At 44.0% G+C, this 16,952-nt stretch overlaps 3 protein-coding genes and 1 long non-coding RNA gene across 6 annotated transcripts; 3 read left to right on the top strand and 1 right to left on the bottom strand.

Annotated features, from left to right (window-relative positions):
• Positions 1–360: 360 nt before the first annotated feature.
• On the top strand, positions 361–2,991 carry ndufb7 (NADH:ubiquinone oxidoreductase subunit B7). Of its 2 annotated transcripts, none has more exons than XM_040187571.2 (4): positions 361–480; positions 573–705; positions 1,768–1,936; positions 2,829–2,991. In XM_040187571.2, the coding sequence occupies exons 2-4, from the start codon at positions 594–596 to the stop codon at positions 2,914–2,916; spliced, it is 369 nt and encodes a 122-aa protein (XP_040043505.1). In that variant the 5' UTR covers positions 361–480; positions 573–593; the 3' UTR covers positions 2,917–2,991. The 2 variants fall into 2 exon arrangements, with proteins under 2 accessions (XP_040043505.1, XP_077936549.1); XM_078080423.1 differs by having other exon boundaries at positions 461–502.
• A 292-nt stretch (positions 2,992–3,283) lies between these two features.
• Positions 3,284–12,780, bottom strand: tecrb (trans-2,3-enoyl-CoA reductase b). Of its 2 annotated transcripts, XM_040187563.2 has the most exons (12): positions 11,582–12,780; positions 9,029–9,079; positions 6,690–6,741; positions 6,560–6,604; positions 6,349–6,452; positions 5,390–5,505; positions 4,863–4,968; positions 4,678–4,750; positions 4,561–4,604; positions 4,355–4,412; positions 4,077–4,165; positions 3,284–3,881 (listed from the first exon to the last, which is right to left on the bottom strand). In XM_040187563.2, exons 1-12 carry the CDS (start codon positions 11,594–11,596, stop codon positions 3,708–3,710), a joined length of 927 nt encoding a protein of 308 aa, XP_040043497.1. In that variant the 5' UTR covers positions 11,597–12,780; the 3' UTR covers positions 3,284–3,707. The 2 variants fall into 2 exon arrangements, with proteins under 2 accessions (XP_040043497.1, XP_040043496.1); XM_040187562.2 differs by lacking the exon at positions 11,582–12,780 and having other exon boundaries at positions 9,029–10,181.
• On the top strand, positions 10,240–11,924 carry LOC120825757 (uncharacterized). Its single transcript, XR_005713148.2, has 2 exons — positions 10,240–10,500; positions 11,006–11,924. It is a non-coding gene; the product is annotated as an uncharacterized LOC120825757 (long non-coding RNA).
• A 440-nt stretch (positions 12,781–13,220) lies between the features above and the next one.
• Positions 13,221–16,634, top strand: dnajb1b (DnaJ heat shock protein family (Hsp40) member B1b). The gene is made up of 3 exons (XM_040187560.2): positions 13,221–13,749; positions 15,343–15,947; positions 16,114–16,634. The coding sequence occupies exons 1-3, from the start codon at positions 13,530–13,532 to the stop codon at positions 16,345–16,347; spliced, it is 1,059 nt and encodes a 352-aa protein (XP_040043494.1). The 5' UTR covers positions 13,221–13,529; the 3' UTR covers positions 16,348–16,634.
• Positions 16,635–16,952: the final 318 nt, after the last annotated feature.

The following is a 16,952-nucleotide window of genomic DNA, read 5'->3' as shown; positions in this document are numbered from 1 at the left end:
AATAGTGAATGACAACCACAACTCTACATACTCTCAGTCTCAAATCAACTAAAGTAGTTTTGATGTATTAATACAACACAATAATTTAACAAATAAAATCAAAACCATTTGGTTTTAGTAGTGTCAAAGCATTTAATTTATTCCTTTTTGTGATGTGTGGACAATCTAGAGTTTATTAACTTTTGAATAAATAGAAGCTAAATCCACAGAGTGGTTTGGGTCTCTGGTGCCGTTGTTGCCCACTGGTGTTAAGGCAGTTTTGCTGCACAATATTGAATATTGACCTGAACTGTAATGCTTTTGTACAGTTAAAATGATTCAATACCTACAACTGAATAAGCAGTCTTGCCGGTCACTTGACACGCGTCTCCTATCAGCGGAACCTTTGTCCGTTGGCTGTAGGGGAGTCGTTTCTCTGAAGCACCGCTGGGCTGTTTATTTCCGGCGCGAGGCGGAAGTGGTATCAAGGGGCTTGTGGAGGTGACCGAATGTTAGGCAGCAGGTTGCTTTTGGAAACATCAGATTATCACGCTTCATCAGCGAAGTGAATATACTTATTATTTCTGTTACAGGGTATAAACATCGTCGCTGCCATGGGAGCTCACCTGGTCCGACGGTACGTCACCGAGAATGACACCGAGCCGGACCCTTCGAAGAAATACGAGTTCGACCCTCAGTTTGGCTTTCAAGAGAGGCACGAGCGAGGTCTGTCGTCATATGCACCGCAATTGTCGTACTAAAATGTGTTGATGCAAGTGAAGAGGATTTCCCCTCCGCCGTGCTGTGTTTTCAACTGTCGAAACGTTGGGCGAGCTGGCTTTCCTCCATTGCTGTTCAATGCAATGGTTAGCTCCTCAGCTAACTGGTTAGCGCCCTAGCTAATCATATACGTTTATGCTTTATGAGTCATAACCACAATATGTGGATGTAACATTAATTCACGGAACAACATAGTGTGGCTGTTGTTTCAACACACAGGACGTCCTATAAAACTGTAAGGTGCATTTCTGCAGTATATTGAAGCATTGGTCAGAATCGATACATGTAAAGTTTAATTCCACAGTAAAACTACAATTGCTACGTTTAGGAAATTTAATCAAGTTTGAACTTTAAAGATAATTCGAATGGATTTAACGATGTAGAAACTACACTCGTGGTGATCTTGTTGGGGATTTTGTGAAATCAACATGAAGTTGGCGTCAGTGTACCTCACTTCCCAAAATCATTATTTAACGTTACCACCTAGCTTATGTTTGGTGCACGAATCGAAAGGCATTTCCCTCATTTAATTGCACTGTTACTCTATTGTCTATGTATTAGATAAATGTATTGGATTAGATTTATTTGTGTTACAGTATTTTCCTAACTGTCTACTCGTCTCGTAACGTTGTCGGATGCAGTATGATTCAATACTAACGTTTCATTCGTAAGCTGTATACTTAACTGTGTGGAAGTGACTGATCATTATTTCATATGTATCACCGCATCAGACTTGACTTAATGCTTTCCTAACTGTAAACCTGTGTGTGTTATAAGAGAGAAAGCTGTAATACATACTTTTTCCCGTTGTCCACACACACACACACTCAGTTGATACTACGGCAAAAATAAGAATACAAGAGTTGTGTTGCCGCCTCCTGCTATATTGACGGAGACATTTAATTAGTCACCATACTCAATGCAGCTATTTGAATGAGTGCCAGATATCGTCGCTGATGCATCCCTCCTGTGATGAGATGACTACAATCATTGGTATTTCTTTTTCAGAGATGGTAGCTACACAGGAGCAGATGAACTTGGCCCAGTTGCCTGTGGAGCAGAGGGACTACTGTGCCCACCACCTCCTGAAACTCCTCAAGTGCAAGAGGGACAACTGGCCCAACATCCTGGCTTGCAAGCATGAGAGACACGACTGGGACTACTGTGAACACCAGGAGTAAGTATCTGCATTTGAAAGATCTCGTGTAGGATGGAGTCTCCTAGAGCCGCTATTGCCCACTGATGCCCTCAGAGCTATTTACTTGGATCAAATAAAAAAAACACAGGCTCTCCATAATGATTGGCTCAACAGTGCTTCTTGTACAATTACCTAATTTATGCTGGCTTTAGTTCTATATAGATGTTCAATTATAAAACTATTATTGGGTATATTCTAGCTTTTTAATGGATACAGATGCCATTTTTAAAACCATATAAATGCTTATTATTCAATGCAGAACACAAAAAAGCATTTAGGCGCAGCGTACTGGTTTTGACCCAGTTGCTTCCAATACTAAATTCCTGCCGAGGCAAAAATGTCTGCACACTTTAGAGTAAGTTCTCTTACGCTTTGCTCAGCACCTCGTCACGCTTGCATGCTGTCAATATGCAAACGTTTGAAGAATTCAAGAAAGGGAACATAACGGTACTGTTTTTAAGACTCCTTTCCAGGGGGTATGCCCCTGAACGCATTAAATATTGAGTCCTGATCAATATTAACTATTAAATATATTATTCACAGCTCTTTTTAATTCAATTCAACTATTTGACTGTGGTCTTTGGAGTTGTCCTAGACTGATGCATTCAGCAGTCCCACTGCATTGGCTTAAATGTAACATTGTTTCTGTGAGCTTCATATCATATAGTCTGCAGTTGCTAAGTTATGATTGAAAATGTGTTTTTTAGGGGCTCTTAAGATAGATATCCAACGTTTTTTTTTTTTTTTTTAACGAAAAATATTTTCTTAAGACTCAGAGCCTCGCTGTATCTGATTTCACCACTTAAATCTGAAATTTACGGTCGACATATACATCTGATGTATATCCACATGTTTTTTTTTCTGCCTCCAGCTATGTGATGCGTATGAAGGAGTACGAGAGGGAGAGGAGGCTCCAGCTGAGGAAAAAGAGAATGGAGAACCAGGCTGAAGCTGCGTGATCAGTGTACCCTCGGATACGACTTCCCTGTAAATATGTGCTTCTGTTCACAATAAACAATGTGGTTTAAGCTCTACAACCCGTGGTCTTATTAAAGTCAAGCTCTGGATAATTTTACCAAGAAAGTTGCATGACTGTCATACATGTGTATGGCTAAATATTTATTCCCTGCACCTGATATATATTTAAATGAGGTCTGAACTTCATTTTTAGTTAATTTCCTCCAGTTTTGACCCGACCAAACTGCCCCATGTTGGTGTAGGTACAAACTATTTTAGATACGTGCTCATTTCACTCCATGATATAATTGTGGAGAGGTGGCAGCAAAGCCCAACACACACACACACAGCTCATCAGTACTACACAAGTTTGGTTTACCTTTTTTTAATAAATTACTTCTCACACTATCAATGAAATCCTGTCATGAATTCAAATTTAGATGAATGGATACAAAAACTAAACTGCAGATTCAAAGTGGTTGGACATTATAACATGTGCAGTTTGTCATTCAGTACACACAGTACTGGGAAGGTGAATACCTGCTCTTGCAGCTCAAATAAATCAGGATGGTTTGGACAGAAATATAAAGAAATTTGCACTCATCAACATTACCCGGAACGCAGACAGGAGGTGAAAAGATTTGGTTCTCGAAGGGGAAAAAAAAAAAAGCGCGCATGATAAGATTTAATCAGTTGCAGTTTGGAAGGTGTAAAACAGGAGAGCACCCTCTCATTACGGGGTGGGTGCTATAAGCAAGGGGAGCTAAAGGGGCGAGGGGAGCAGCTTAGTCCTCTAAAGGATGAAGGGCAGGATGGGCGAGCGCAGAGGAGGGTAGTCGCGGAACTCCTTCAGGTAGCTGCGGTGTTTCCCCTTCGCCCACACAGTCATCTGGATGAAACCCACCAGGGTGAAGAACGCCACCGGCAGGCACTGCGTCATCAATGTGAAGCCCAGCCAGGCGCCCAGCTGCAGGAGGGAGAGCGGTGTTACACAGGCAAGCCACAAGAGGGCGGCGAGAGGAGTTTGACTTACAGAAGTGCGGTCACGCTCATTAGAAAAAATACATCCTTTACTAAAATTTGTATGTATTAGTATGTCGTGCGGTTTGATGCTTCTATTTCTGTCCAGAATGTCGACACAGCAAATGGGTTCCCGAGTTACCTCGTAGGTGTAGTTGGGGCAGGAGACCAGCAGGAAGATCCAGGTGAAGGGGTTCTTGGTTGGATAGGGAATCTTCCTGGTCTTGGACCCTAAAGGGAAGCAAAAGAAAGTAGACGTCAAACATGTGTAAGTTATTTTAAACAATCTTATTTCGTTCCTGCGTTTACATTCTGCCACAACAGAAGAATTCTAAACTCACATTAAAATGCAAGGAAAAAAAAAAGATCAATTATCTTTGGTGGTCTTTTCTTGAACATAAGGCATAGATGTATGTGTACCTGGCGGACGGAGGTTCCGAAGAGCAATGTGGATGGAAAAGTTGCCGATCTGACAGAACTATAAAAGAAAAAGTCAAACAAGTGATTTAACAGAGTATGAAGAGCAAAACGGAAGTAAAAAAAAATCTATTTCTAAATTTCTATTTATTGGCCGAATCAAATGATGCGCAATAAATACAGAAGTGTCACAGTAGAAGTATTCCTACCAGGAATAAGACGAGGGCGAGTCGGATTTGTTGCTCACCGTAGACTGCAACAAGAAACGGGAGTTACGATGACGCGGTGGTAAAGTGGGGCCGAGTGTACGGTGCACCTATACTCACTGGGTGGGGTGTACAGCGGGTGGTTGATGTAATAGGCCATCCATGCTGCAAAGCCCCAGTAGTAGGTACAATTCTAAAAAGGGGAATAAGACGGGAACATTGTCACTTTGAGACTTCCTTGAGGTGGTTGAGACGGAATGTGAGGGACGAACGGGTCGGCGCCCGCGTGGCAGAAGGCATCTCACCTTGAAGATGTTGCGTAGCGGCATTGTGCCGTGGGAGAAGCGATGGACGAACAGAGTCTCCAGCAGCCTCTTGACGAAGTGGAAAGAGTGACACATGCAGGCGAGACTGGAAGAAGCGCAGAGGCTGGTGTTAGCTTCTCTACGGCTCACACTGACGCCACTCTTGTTTATTGGAAAATTAGAGTTACAAAGTGGCCATGGACGACATGTATTGGGCTTTAAACCATTTCATGTGGGACTGCTACTTTTCTAAAGGACTGCAAATACAAATCACACACGTTTAACCCTCACAAATGCATTTTGTGTGAATGATCCAACAAAACAAACTGGTCGTGTCCGGGCGTATGATAGCAAGAGCCTCGCTGATGCCGAGGTTGGTGGTGAGAGACACGCAGCAGGGATGTGATCGATCAAAATGTTCTACCCACAGACACGAGAGCGGTATTGATCTTCTATCATCTCACTCTTGGCCAGAAAGCAAACGAGAACAAAGGGGAGAGACGATGGACTTCAAGAATAACACTCACTGTACGACCCAGTGTTTACTGGTGGTAAAGTCGTATTTGGCTGCGTAGATGAAGGGAACTCTGAAGTAGAACATCAGATAGAGAACCAGTGGACCCATATACTCGGTCAGAAAGACCTGAAAAACATCAAAGGGTCAGTTAGAGCCTTGGAAACGTAACACCACATTTTCATATCATTCATATATACAGTGGCTATAAAAAGTGTTGGGATGTTTAACCCTTTAATTGCTTTCATACGTGAAATCCTGGTCGGTATCTATTTGGCTTCTCTTTTTATCTACAAGTTGCACAAATATTCACCCCCTCAGGTCCGTGTTTACTAGAGCCGTTGGCTGCAATCACAGCGCTGGTCGGTGTGGATATGTCTCAATCACGCTGGCACATCTGGACACATCTAGATGTGCCACATCTGTCATTTCTTAATGATGGATTCAACTGTGGGATTCATCTCTGTGGGAGGCCCAGGAGGTTGGACATCTTTTTGTAGCCATCTCCTCAGTTATACTTGCGTAAATGGTCTTTTCTCTGAGTGTTCTTTTGTTTTCAGACAGGCGTTTTCATTCCACAACCTCGGGTTCACACGTCAACTGCACTCAGGTTATCTCCATTTCACTACGTGGGACACAGCGTCAACTGGACCGCTGTTCAATCAGGTCAGTCATTTTAAAAGGAGGTGACTATTTATGCAAACATGCATTTTACCATACATATTCTAAATTAGTGAAGAGTAGTTTGGGGTGGGATTCTTTCTCTAGGCACCTTAATCGGTTTAGTGCTGGAAGATAAATAGATCATCTCCGCAGGCGCCCACACACACACACACACACACACACACACCCCGTTTTTACCCAGCGGGGAATCTCAATATAGCTGCTCTTGATCCCACTTGTGATCTGGTGCACGTGGGCTTGTCGGGGACGTTAGACCGACAGCACGGACGGCGGGCGAGTTGAACTCACCGTCACCCAGCTGATCTGAGCGCCAAGGTCTCTGAAGTAGAAGGTTGCCGTGGTTCCCACAGGGAGATGCTGCAGAACATCCTCGTCCTTCAGAGACTTCCCCTCTGAAACGCAAACACACGCCTGCTTAACGGGACGCGCGGTGTGCAGGGAGGTAGTGCCACATTCCCTGCAAGCACCGTGACAGACAATCACACTTTGACTGACTCACTGGCGTCGAGGCGAATGGACTGTCTGGTCGGGTACCACTGAGGATCTGAAACAGACGAATACGTCAGACATCTTGAGAGAGGAACGAGCGTTCATACGTGTTAAATCACATGCACAGGGTTGCCACTCACGGCTCTTGTGGAACATAGACTTGATCTCTCCGATGGTGGCATTTGGCTCGACCTGCAGTGAATGACGTCACAATACGTAAGTGGAGGGACATTTACTTGAACATATAGACCCTGTTTTCCATCCACGAGGATGAATAGTGGTAAGTTTAGCTCACGTACCCCGTGGACGTGGTGCATTAACAGCTGGTATTAAGGTTCTAGAAGAGCCACGGAAAAGACCCGCATACACACGCGCACAACACCCAGGCAAAGTACACACCTTGTGCCAGGCTGCCAGCAAACAACTGGCCCAAATATAAACACAACAGAAACATGAAGAGCGCACAGAGGAACGTCTGGACGAGCACAGTTGTTGTTGTTGTTGGTGATGGAGTCGGGTAACTTAAGAGGCTTGGCCACGTTTTAAATATCTGATGAAAGGGATTTATATGTTTGAGTTGGAGCAGCTCACAAACAACACATCTCCTGCAGACCGTGTGCTTCTGAGCCCTGACATCTGCCTTTAGGATTCAGCTCAGTAACAACAACAAAAACATGTTGTCATATGAGATTTTTTTTTTTACAAATGGGCAGAATGATCAAATGATTTATAATCATTATGCATCAACATGGACTTGCTTAAGCATTGGTGTTTTGATTTGATAATTCAGAACTTCTCCTACAAACACCGGACGTCAGTTAATTCAGTAGCTGTATGTAAACAAACATATTGTTTGTCTTGCACACATCTCAAGTCTCCGCAAGTTATTGAACAGAAAACGGTGGGCAAACACACTCGGTAATACGATCTGCACGTTACACCGTGACAACATCTCAGCCATCCACATCAAGCGTCCCTCTGAAATCTAAGAAGTTGGTGACGGGCTTCTCCAAACATTTTAGCAGGAGGCACACATTTCCCCGTTGGCCTGGATCAGGGGAGCCCAGATGCTTTTGTGAAATGTATACCTGTGTGCAACGACTGCCCGAGCAAAGGCATGGAGGGGCACTGACGCCAGAAATTATTTAAAGCATATTCTTCTTCATAGAACGGCTCCTTCACAAAAGCTCATCCTTCAGCAAGCTCGTGTCACAAACATGCAAACGCAACTTACGATCAAGGGTCTAAACCTTTGAACTGGTTAGGAACTTGAGCCCAAAGTCCATTTTTTTCTTTTCATGTTTGTTGGAGAGCACCGAGTTGGTCTTTGACAATCTAAGGCCAAGACATAGATCTGATTACCAAGGCCGGGAATGTTCGGTACACAGTGGGGTAGCGCTAGATTCCTTTGGCAACTCTGGAAATCTGGATTATCTGTGCGGAAGAGTCGCTCCAACATGGCGTGACCCGTCTGGAGCGGACTGGAGAGGTCGGCCGCCGCCGCGTGTGATGGTCCCAGCTTCTATTCACGTGGTTCAGAGGACCACGGGCCATTTTCAGCAGGATGACATCACTGAAAAACAACCCTGTCTGTGACCCCTGCTGCTGCCCCTCTTTCTACAGGCGCTATTCAGTGTGGAGATCAAAATCTGTTCAATAAACCCAGACACGATACAGTCGGTTAGCTCGGCCCCGACAGCCTCCTTCATTAACCAGTAGTCCAAAGGGCCCCCTGTCCGGATCCACATCTAGATCTGTCCAACCTGTGTAACTTCCTCTCCAAAAAGGTGTCAAGATTCTGCACGCTAACCCGACAACAAGCTATAATCCAACGAGGCCAGCAGGGAAACTGGGCTAATGCACACATCGACAATACACGAACCCGCTGATTAGTCAGTAACAAATGAAAACACAACAATAACAAAGTACGGGCCAAGTACAACTTACTGGACCGTACCGGATAATCAAAATACATCTGGGATTCTCTCAAATCTCAACTGTTCTTATAAAAGTTAAAAAAAAACTTCAGATGTGGTATAACATCTGTAAAAACACATTTACACATTAGAAAAAATATATTTCTAGTACTTCTATACGTCCAGAATACTTCTGTTAATTATCCTGCAAACCATTGAGGAGAGGAAAATAACACATTTTTTACACAGTTCCTAATTCCAAATGGGAGGTATTAAATATAAATATCAGTTACATGAAAGGGAAGTACTATTTATAGCTATAAATAAACCAAACTAACAGGCCTAATGTAAGGACACACCATCCATATAATGTCCACACATTGCCCTCTTGTGTTGCAGGGACTTTGTGTGGGACTTTTCATCTTCAGGGCGTAGAAGACGCTGCTCAAACACACCAGCAGCTTTGAGGTCGGAAGTTGCAGAGATGCCATTAGAGAAAAATGAACATAAATTGAACCTCAGAAACTGGTACAAACACGTGGCGATAAGTCACGAGCGCTCACCTTGTCCAGGAAGCAGAGCTTGTCCTTGGTCTTGGCGTCCAGTATCTCCACCTCGAAGAAAACAACAGCCTTCTTAGCTTTTTTAGCAGGTTTGCGTTTGCTCGGGGCTTGACCCAGCAACGGGGACGCCGCCGCCGCCCCGTTGGCCGGCTTTTTGGTGCTGGTGGCCTCTAGCGCGAGTGCATCCATGTCCACAGTCCCCCTGCACACGCTTTATCCTCGCTGGTGTTTTTACCCCTCGCCTTCTTCCTCTCGGTTCTCTTTGTCACTCTCCACCTCTCAGCTGCCTCGCAAAGGTCCACAGAGGAGCGGGGCAGCACTCAGCTGTGGAAATAAATCTGTCCCCCCTCCCTCCGACCCCTCATTCTCCCTCCCTCTTTGCTTCACTTCTGGTGCGTTGCTTTATTTAACTGCTAACAGACCCTCGGAGCATGGACATAGACCACCGTGTGTGTGTGTGTGTGCGCAGTTGTCCAATCTGTCCGCAGTAGATTATCTGTGTTTATCTCATGGAGGAAACTGGAAGAAGGAGAGACCTCCCTAAAGAGGACACCTCTCGACCCCGGACACCTCTGGACAGCTGGCCAATTGGGAAGATGGAGGACCCCCCCCCCCCCCTTTCAGTTTTTTCCCCTTCCCTTCCTCTCCACAGCTAAATATAAATGTCTACCACTAATTCTGTATGACCCCACCCAGTACTGTCCACCTGGTCCAGATCAGGGACCTTTGACCCCAACCATTTTGGGGCGGCGCACACAGAAGCAGAACCACATGGCGTTTTACACGGGTCGTGTACCTCACACGAGGAGTCACCTTTTCCTGTCACCGCGGGGTGTTAATACTCCAGATTCAGAGGGCTTAGCCGGGGCATTCCCTCCGGTGAAGCCCACCCCCACAGTCACACTCTCTAATAGTGACAGTCGGAGGGCGGTTTCCATAATGAGGGCAAGACATACGGTCACAAGTGGCAGCAGGGAGGGTTAGCACGGCAGACATCACATTTAGACAGGACTATGTACGCATGCCACAAATGTGAAGGTTTGTTTAGACAAGGCTCACAAATCTGAGACTAAAATTAAAATGGACGTCTCTGGTGAATTGGTTTTGGGGCCTAAACGGTCCACAGATCAGGGATACTTCTTTACTTGAGGGTTACATGGCATGCATGTAACCCTCAAGTAAAGAAGTATCCCTGATTTCTGTTTCTTGCACAAGACGACTTGCCTTTTAAAAAAATGTAATCGGTGCTCTTTAAATGAATGAATCGAGCCGTCTACTCACTGCAGAAAACATTCATGTATAGTAAGCAGGACACGGGACACTTGAGACGCAGTCATCCCTCTGCCACCGTACCTCCCCCATCTCATCTATATAAAGCCTTCCAGTCCTGGGGAAGCAGTCGGGGGTGAGGGTGAAGCAGGGAGCAGCAAGCGTTATTTATGCTGGTTTTGGGCCTGTACCGCCCATATGAGGTAGGAGACTTTCTCATTATTCAGGCAGATTGACGAACAATTTGAACATTTTCTTTACTCCATTTGTTTTTGTAGACAATTTCAGATAATGATGAACGGGAAGTTTGTTAGACAGTTCAATGCGAAAGTGATGCAGCTCTCTGGTGACTGATGACAATTTATGTAATGACACATAAAAAGTTTAAATATCGTTTTATTTCTGTATTTCGGTTTTAGATTGTGCCTTATTTGTGGGGCACTGAACATCAAAGTAAATAATATTCACTGTCATCAAAGCTTAAACTTGCCTGTAGATACTGAATGATTTAAGGCTGCAACCGTGTCTATTTAGTGCCTTATCATACCGGGGCAAAGGTCACGGGAGTGAACAATTAGTGCCACGGGGGAGAAATAAATGCCTGCTCCCACCAAATCACACAACGAGAACACGCTTCTGCTTGAGGCCTCTTTAAAATAACCGGCCGTAACTCAACGTGTGTTTTCACCTCTTATCTGTGACGGACAGGAGGGAAGCAGAACCGGAGCAGCCACCGGTTGGCTCGGTTTCTTTCGACACTACTCCCCATCCCGGCTGGTGGGCTTTGGTGCTGTGCGTCCTGAGGAGGGGAAGCAGCCCGCTCACGTGAATGACGAAAGAGCGAAACGCGGCTGTGATAACAGACCGACAAAATGTCGCGTCGGGGATTTATCTCTTAAGGACGTTAAACTGGTCCGACTGTTCACCTGCTTCATGGGGCGACGGAAGGAGCGGGAGCGCCGTGCGTCCACGCGGCCACAGGGGGCGGTGATGTCGGCCATTGTCCCAAACAGAGGACTCCGTGTTTAAGCGAACAGAGACGTTCTGCGTACTCGGAAAACTCTACGAAATAACTCAGCGAGGCCTGTTCGCCGTAAATGTGGCGGCGGGTTGAATCTCGTGTTGGATTTTAACCGATCGAACAGTTTATTTCCGTGCACGAGAGGCCCCCAAATCCCCGCGCATGTTAAAGATACATTTGACTGTTTCTGGTGGCAGTTATAAATATAGAAATCACAGACTCCGACTGCATTGATGGTTTAGAGTTTTACAGACGCTACCTACCTCGTAGTGCTTCATCTTGGCAGTTAGCACCCTTCCTTAATATCCCAGATGAGTGACAGAGCCGCCTCCAATCAGCGGAGTCGTGTGTGACTGCTGAGGCCAGCAAAGGCGGAACCAACGTTGGTGCCGCAGCCAATCAAAACGGGCAATAGCGTAATGCACGTAGCCAATGAAATGAGTGAGCAGACGGAGAGGTCGCCGCAATGCCATAGATACTTATAAAGGCCCTCCTCTACACAATAACATGTCTGTATTTGCTCTCTTCTGTTTTAACTGCATGTGTATGAAGATTCTGTCTTATATAAATTGTCCGACAAAAATAAAGCTTGCCATTTTCCTGTTATATTGTCACTTTGTAATCTCAATCAAAGAACAACAGTTATTCCAAGGGAAACCGTCTAGCTATCAAATGCTATTATTAGTCAGACACACTGACCCAAATCAGCCACTATAATTGTTCCTACAATTGTGTTTATTGTACAATTTGATTACATAAAGAGGGAGGTGTGCAAGTTAAAACTATGAATTGATACCCACGAATATACAAAAGTAAGGGAGATAACTAGGAATTATGGCGTTTCCAACAGAATATTGTATGATATCCACCTTAAAATCCAGTTCAGCTTATTTGTGGGTCTTTGAAAGTGTTTGCACTTATATTTTAAATATCAAATACCAACGCCTCTCATCCTCGAAAAAACTGATTTGCTTCACTTGTCAGGCAGAGACTGAGCTGCTACTCCTACTGCAGTCACTGTGTGTGAGTTATACAAAGCCATGTTTAAGGACATAAAAGGAAATGAAATGGGATCTTTGTCCAATAAAACCATTTTCGGTGCATCTGAACGTGGTACCCATCCTGAACTGTGAAAGCGTGATCTCCCGAGTCTTCATTTGGTGGTAATATGTCTGATTGGTTGCATAACTTGGATCAGCTCATGCAATGCAATTCACCAACTTAATAATCTTGAAATCCATAAACAGCTTCAAGCCTGTAGGCCTACAGAGCACAGTAGGGTCAGTGCGTGCTAAGGTTCAAGGAATCAAGGTTCCAGTGCTTTTTCGAACCATCAGATATAGCAGCTATATGTTATCCTATGCATCCTGTGAGAAGGTAAGATAAGGTAAAGTGCCAAAATATTTCATTATGTAGTACATGACGGATCCATAGGGGAGGGTCTGTGTTGCAAAAAAAAAATGTAGGCCATGGTTGTCGTTCATTCGTCGTCCATTGTTAAAAGGATTAGCTGCAGCAGTTTGTGATATCGTCTGGCATCATGGGAATAGGGCATATCTATAATTAGGCATGGAATTATTGATTTACTTGACAATTCCAATTTTAGGTTATTGATTTGTCATTTTTCAGGGAGAAATATTGTAATTTTTATTCCACTACAGTTGTTGGACGTATAGTTAGAAATTATTTTGGGCTAAGAATTAAAGTCTTCACATAAAAAAAAAAATATATATATATATATATATATATATATATATATATATATATATATACATCACCAGCCAGCTACAACAATCTATTAATGCCCAATTCAAATAATATACTAGTCAGAGGGGCAAAACAGGGAGCCGCATTTTGTTGATAATATCTGTACTTTTACGCTAGTGAAGATCCGAACACTTCTTCTGTTGGTGTTTACAGCCACATTGCCCTAGATAGGCAAGCGAGTGAGACCGATAAGGGATGGTATGTAACTGAGCGGGGTAATTTCCGACAGCCCCTGAAGGCAGCACGATGTGACGTTGAGGTGGGCGGGTACCGGCTCGCCCGTCACCGTGGAGCTAGTTCTGGATGTTTAAGGAAAACTCTGGAAGTTTCTACGCAGGTTATAAAGACAACACTCGAGGCACGGCCGCCTGTGCAGTGCCAGTTGACGGGCTGAGGAGGTTCGACCAAAGCCCACAGAGAGCCGATTACCGAACACACGCCTAGATGGTCAAAATGGGAAAAGACTACTACGATATTTTGGGAATCAAGAAAGGAGCGTCCGAGGACGATATAAAGAAGGCTTATCGTAAACAGGCGCTGCGCTTCCATCCCGACAAAAACAAGTCCCCGGGAGCCGAGGACAAATTCAAAGAAATCGCCGAGGCGTACGACGTTTTGAGCGACCCAAAGAAAAAGGACATCTACGACCGTTATGGAGAAGAAGGTAAGCGACCTCCGTGATGGGAAAAGGCAGAACGGGTTAACGGTGTCACGCATGCACGGGACCAAACAAACGTCCCACGCTCTTCATCATCCTCTAACCGCGTTATCGTTTACACGGTCTCACGGACGATAACGCGGTTAGAGGATGATGAAGAGCGTGGGACGTTTGTTTGGTCCCGTGCAGGCGCCCCGTCCCTCAGCGAAACCCTGCTTCCGAGTAGTTTTCTATTTAAAATACGCAAGATACTTTGTCCACGAAACAGACACGATTCAAGAGTCCTGTCTTCAGATCTTCAATTATCCGATTGTGACAGACGTGAACTAGCTTGATTTTTAAGTTCTGTCTGGTTCTAGCTACATGGTGATGGTTAGAATATCAAGCTAGCGACTCAATGCTAACATGCTAGAGAGGCTAGCATCCTGGCTAGGCTAGGCTAGTGTTTAGCAAGTTAACTTATCAGTCGAGTATCTAGAATAGGAGGTTGTCAGCTTGAATGTTCATGATATTCTTATCAGGAGGCGTCTATGCTGTCTCTATATCTTCTCGACGTAAACGTCATAATGCCATATCAATAACTGGCAGATAAGATAGTCCAGTTAGACATGCTATGACAGTAAATGTCCATTTGTTAACATTAACAACATTAACTTTAATATACCATTTTTATTTAACCGGCATTAATTATGAAAGTATTCTTAGTTTTATTAGTTCATACATTCCCAGCAAGATGATGAAGAACCATCAATGTAACCACAGGTTGAACCAGCCTGTGTCTTTGATGGGATTGAGGCTCTTTATCTGTGTACAACTACTTAAATGTATATTTTGCGATATGTGGTGCTATTTATATGTGCTAAATATTTTGTTGATACAAAGCCAAAGTAGCTGTTAAGTCCCATTAATCAAGTTGTCTTTATTATTTACACTGACATTCTGTGACTGTTCTTCCTTTTTGTGGTTCACCAGAAGTTGGTGTAAATTATATAGTCTAAACCTCAATGCGCCGCTATGCGCAATTGTTAGAAAACGGAAAATCTAGACTAAAGTGTCTCCTATATTTTAAATACAAAATACACGCATTGTCATTACATTTTCTAGCACTAGTATTTTATTTACATCTGTTTGAGGGGGATTTTAAATCAAAATACATTTACAATACTTCTTCAAGAACTGACATTGTATCAGGAGCTTATGTGACGTCATAAAGGGGCGGGACTGGTGCGCAGTGCGCTTGCGGGTGGATGCTTGAACGGTGTTGTCAGTGTTGCTTTTGGTGCATGGAAACAAGAGAGGTGGGGCAGCATGACAGGAATACTTTTAACCTTTTTCTTGTAACCTGCAATGTAATAAACAAAGTAATGTCTGCGATCTGGTAGGAAATTGATCTATTTAATGTGTGTTATGTACACATATTCACAGAGCAACTCACGTTTAAACGCAGCTGCCTTTGTCTTTTAGTTTGTGGTGTCTCCGAAATGAATGTTTTTGGCAAAAAAACAAAAACCCCACTGTAGTTAATAACATAAAATATGTACAGTAGAAAGTGTTCTATTTTAGAGATCAATGTATTAATTTATCGTTTTTCTCACTCAGGTCTAAAAGGCGGAGGCCCCCAAGGTGGAACTAGTGGTAGCGGGGGTCCGGGTAACTTCAGCTACAGCTTCCAAGGCGACCCTCATGTCATTTTTTCAGAGTTCTTCGGTGGACGTAATCCCTTCGAACAGTTCTTTGGTGGTCGCAATGGAGGCATGGATGAGGATATGGACACTGACGACCCCTTTTCTCACTTTGGGATGGCGGGAGGGGGAATGGGTGGGTTCCCTCGCTCCTTCAGCTCGGGTATGGGAGGAATCGGCCCTCACAGTAGTGTTGTGAAGAAGCCCCAAGACCCCCCCGTGGTTCACGATCTCAATGTGACCCTGGAGGAAGTTCTGTCGGGTTGCTTGAAGAAAATGAAGATATCTCGTAAAAGGCTGAACCCCGATGGGCGAACGGTACGGACAGAGGACAAGATCCTGGAGGTGCAGATAAAGAAGGGGTGGAAAGAGGGCACAAAAATCACATTTCCCAAAGAGGGCGACGAAAGTCCCACGAACATTCCAGCAGACGTGGTCTTTGTGTTGAAGGACAAGACGCATCCGAAATTCAAACGTGACGGCTCCAACGTAGTTTACACTGCAACAATTTCACTCCGAGATGTAAGTTAAGATTATATATTACTAAGAATGATTTAGTCATCTATAATTCTAAAAACACTTTGTAAAACTGCTAAAAGACAAACCGAAAAATGTTAACCAGCTAAAAAATCCCTGCCGGTTCCCAATCTTCATTTGTGCTTTTCCTTTTGTCTCTCTACCCCATCAGGCCTTGTGCGGCTGTACAATAAACGTTCCCACACTAGAGGGCAAAACAGTGACCGTGTCAACAACGGATATCGTGCAGCCAGGGATGAAGCGGCGCATCACTGGCGAGGGGCTGCCTTATCCAAAACGCCCCGATCGCCGAGGCGACCTACTGGTGGATTACGAGGTCAAGTTCCCCGAACGGCTTAGCCAGAGCCAGCGGGATACCATCGCTCAGGTCCTCCCGCGGTCCTAGACGTGGACGTCCTGGACTCAAGCGTTAACACGCTGCACTGCCAACCGCCGTCATCGCATCCACAGCCAAGTGGTCTTAAAAGACAGACGAGTGTTGCTTTTACCCGGACTGTAAAATAAGAACTACAACATTTCACTGGGTAAAATGTAAATATGACAAATGTTTGGTGTTTGATACTGAAAAGGTTAAATTTTGCAGGAAATAGTTATAGAAATGTATTTTTGTTGTAAAAAAATGGATGTGCATAAATTCAGCTTTGTTGATATTAAAGTTTCTTCACCATAAAATGCCGCTTGACTATTAAGATTTAGTTGTTTACAAGCTCTATGCTGAGAAAATGCTGCTAAAGTGTGATAGAGGAAAATATTGTTGGACTGAAAAAACAAAACTTTTAATGACCAGTGATACAAATCGTGCACTGAAAAAATACAACTTCAAATCCAGTTACCGACATGTTTGGTAACCTGTTTTTTTAGAAGGAATCAACCAGATTCTGAAATAAATAAAAGTTTATCAAAAAATGAATAATTCCATCTGCAGGAGCAACACTGCTGCACTAAATTCTTTTACCTTTTTTAAAATCTGGATAAAAATCTTGACAAAAC

The sequence above is a fragment of the Gasterosteus aculeatus genome, chromosome 9, assembly GCF_964276395.1.
Source record: "Gasterosteus aculeatus chromosome 9, fGasAcu3.hap1.1, whole genome shotgun sequence".
Taxonomy (NCBI): Eukaryota; Metazoa; Chordata; class Actinopteri; order Perciformes; family Gasterosteidae; genus Gasterosteus; species Gasterosteus aculeatus.
Note: the sequence above shows the minus strand (reverse complement) of the source record. Positions and strands in the feature narration are given on the sequence as shown.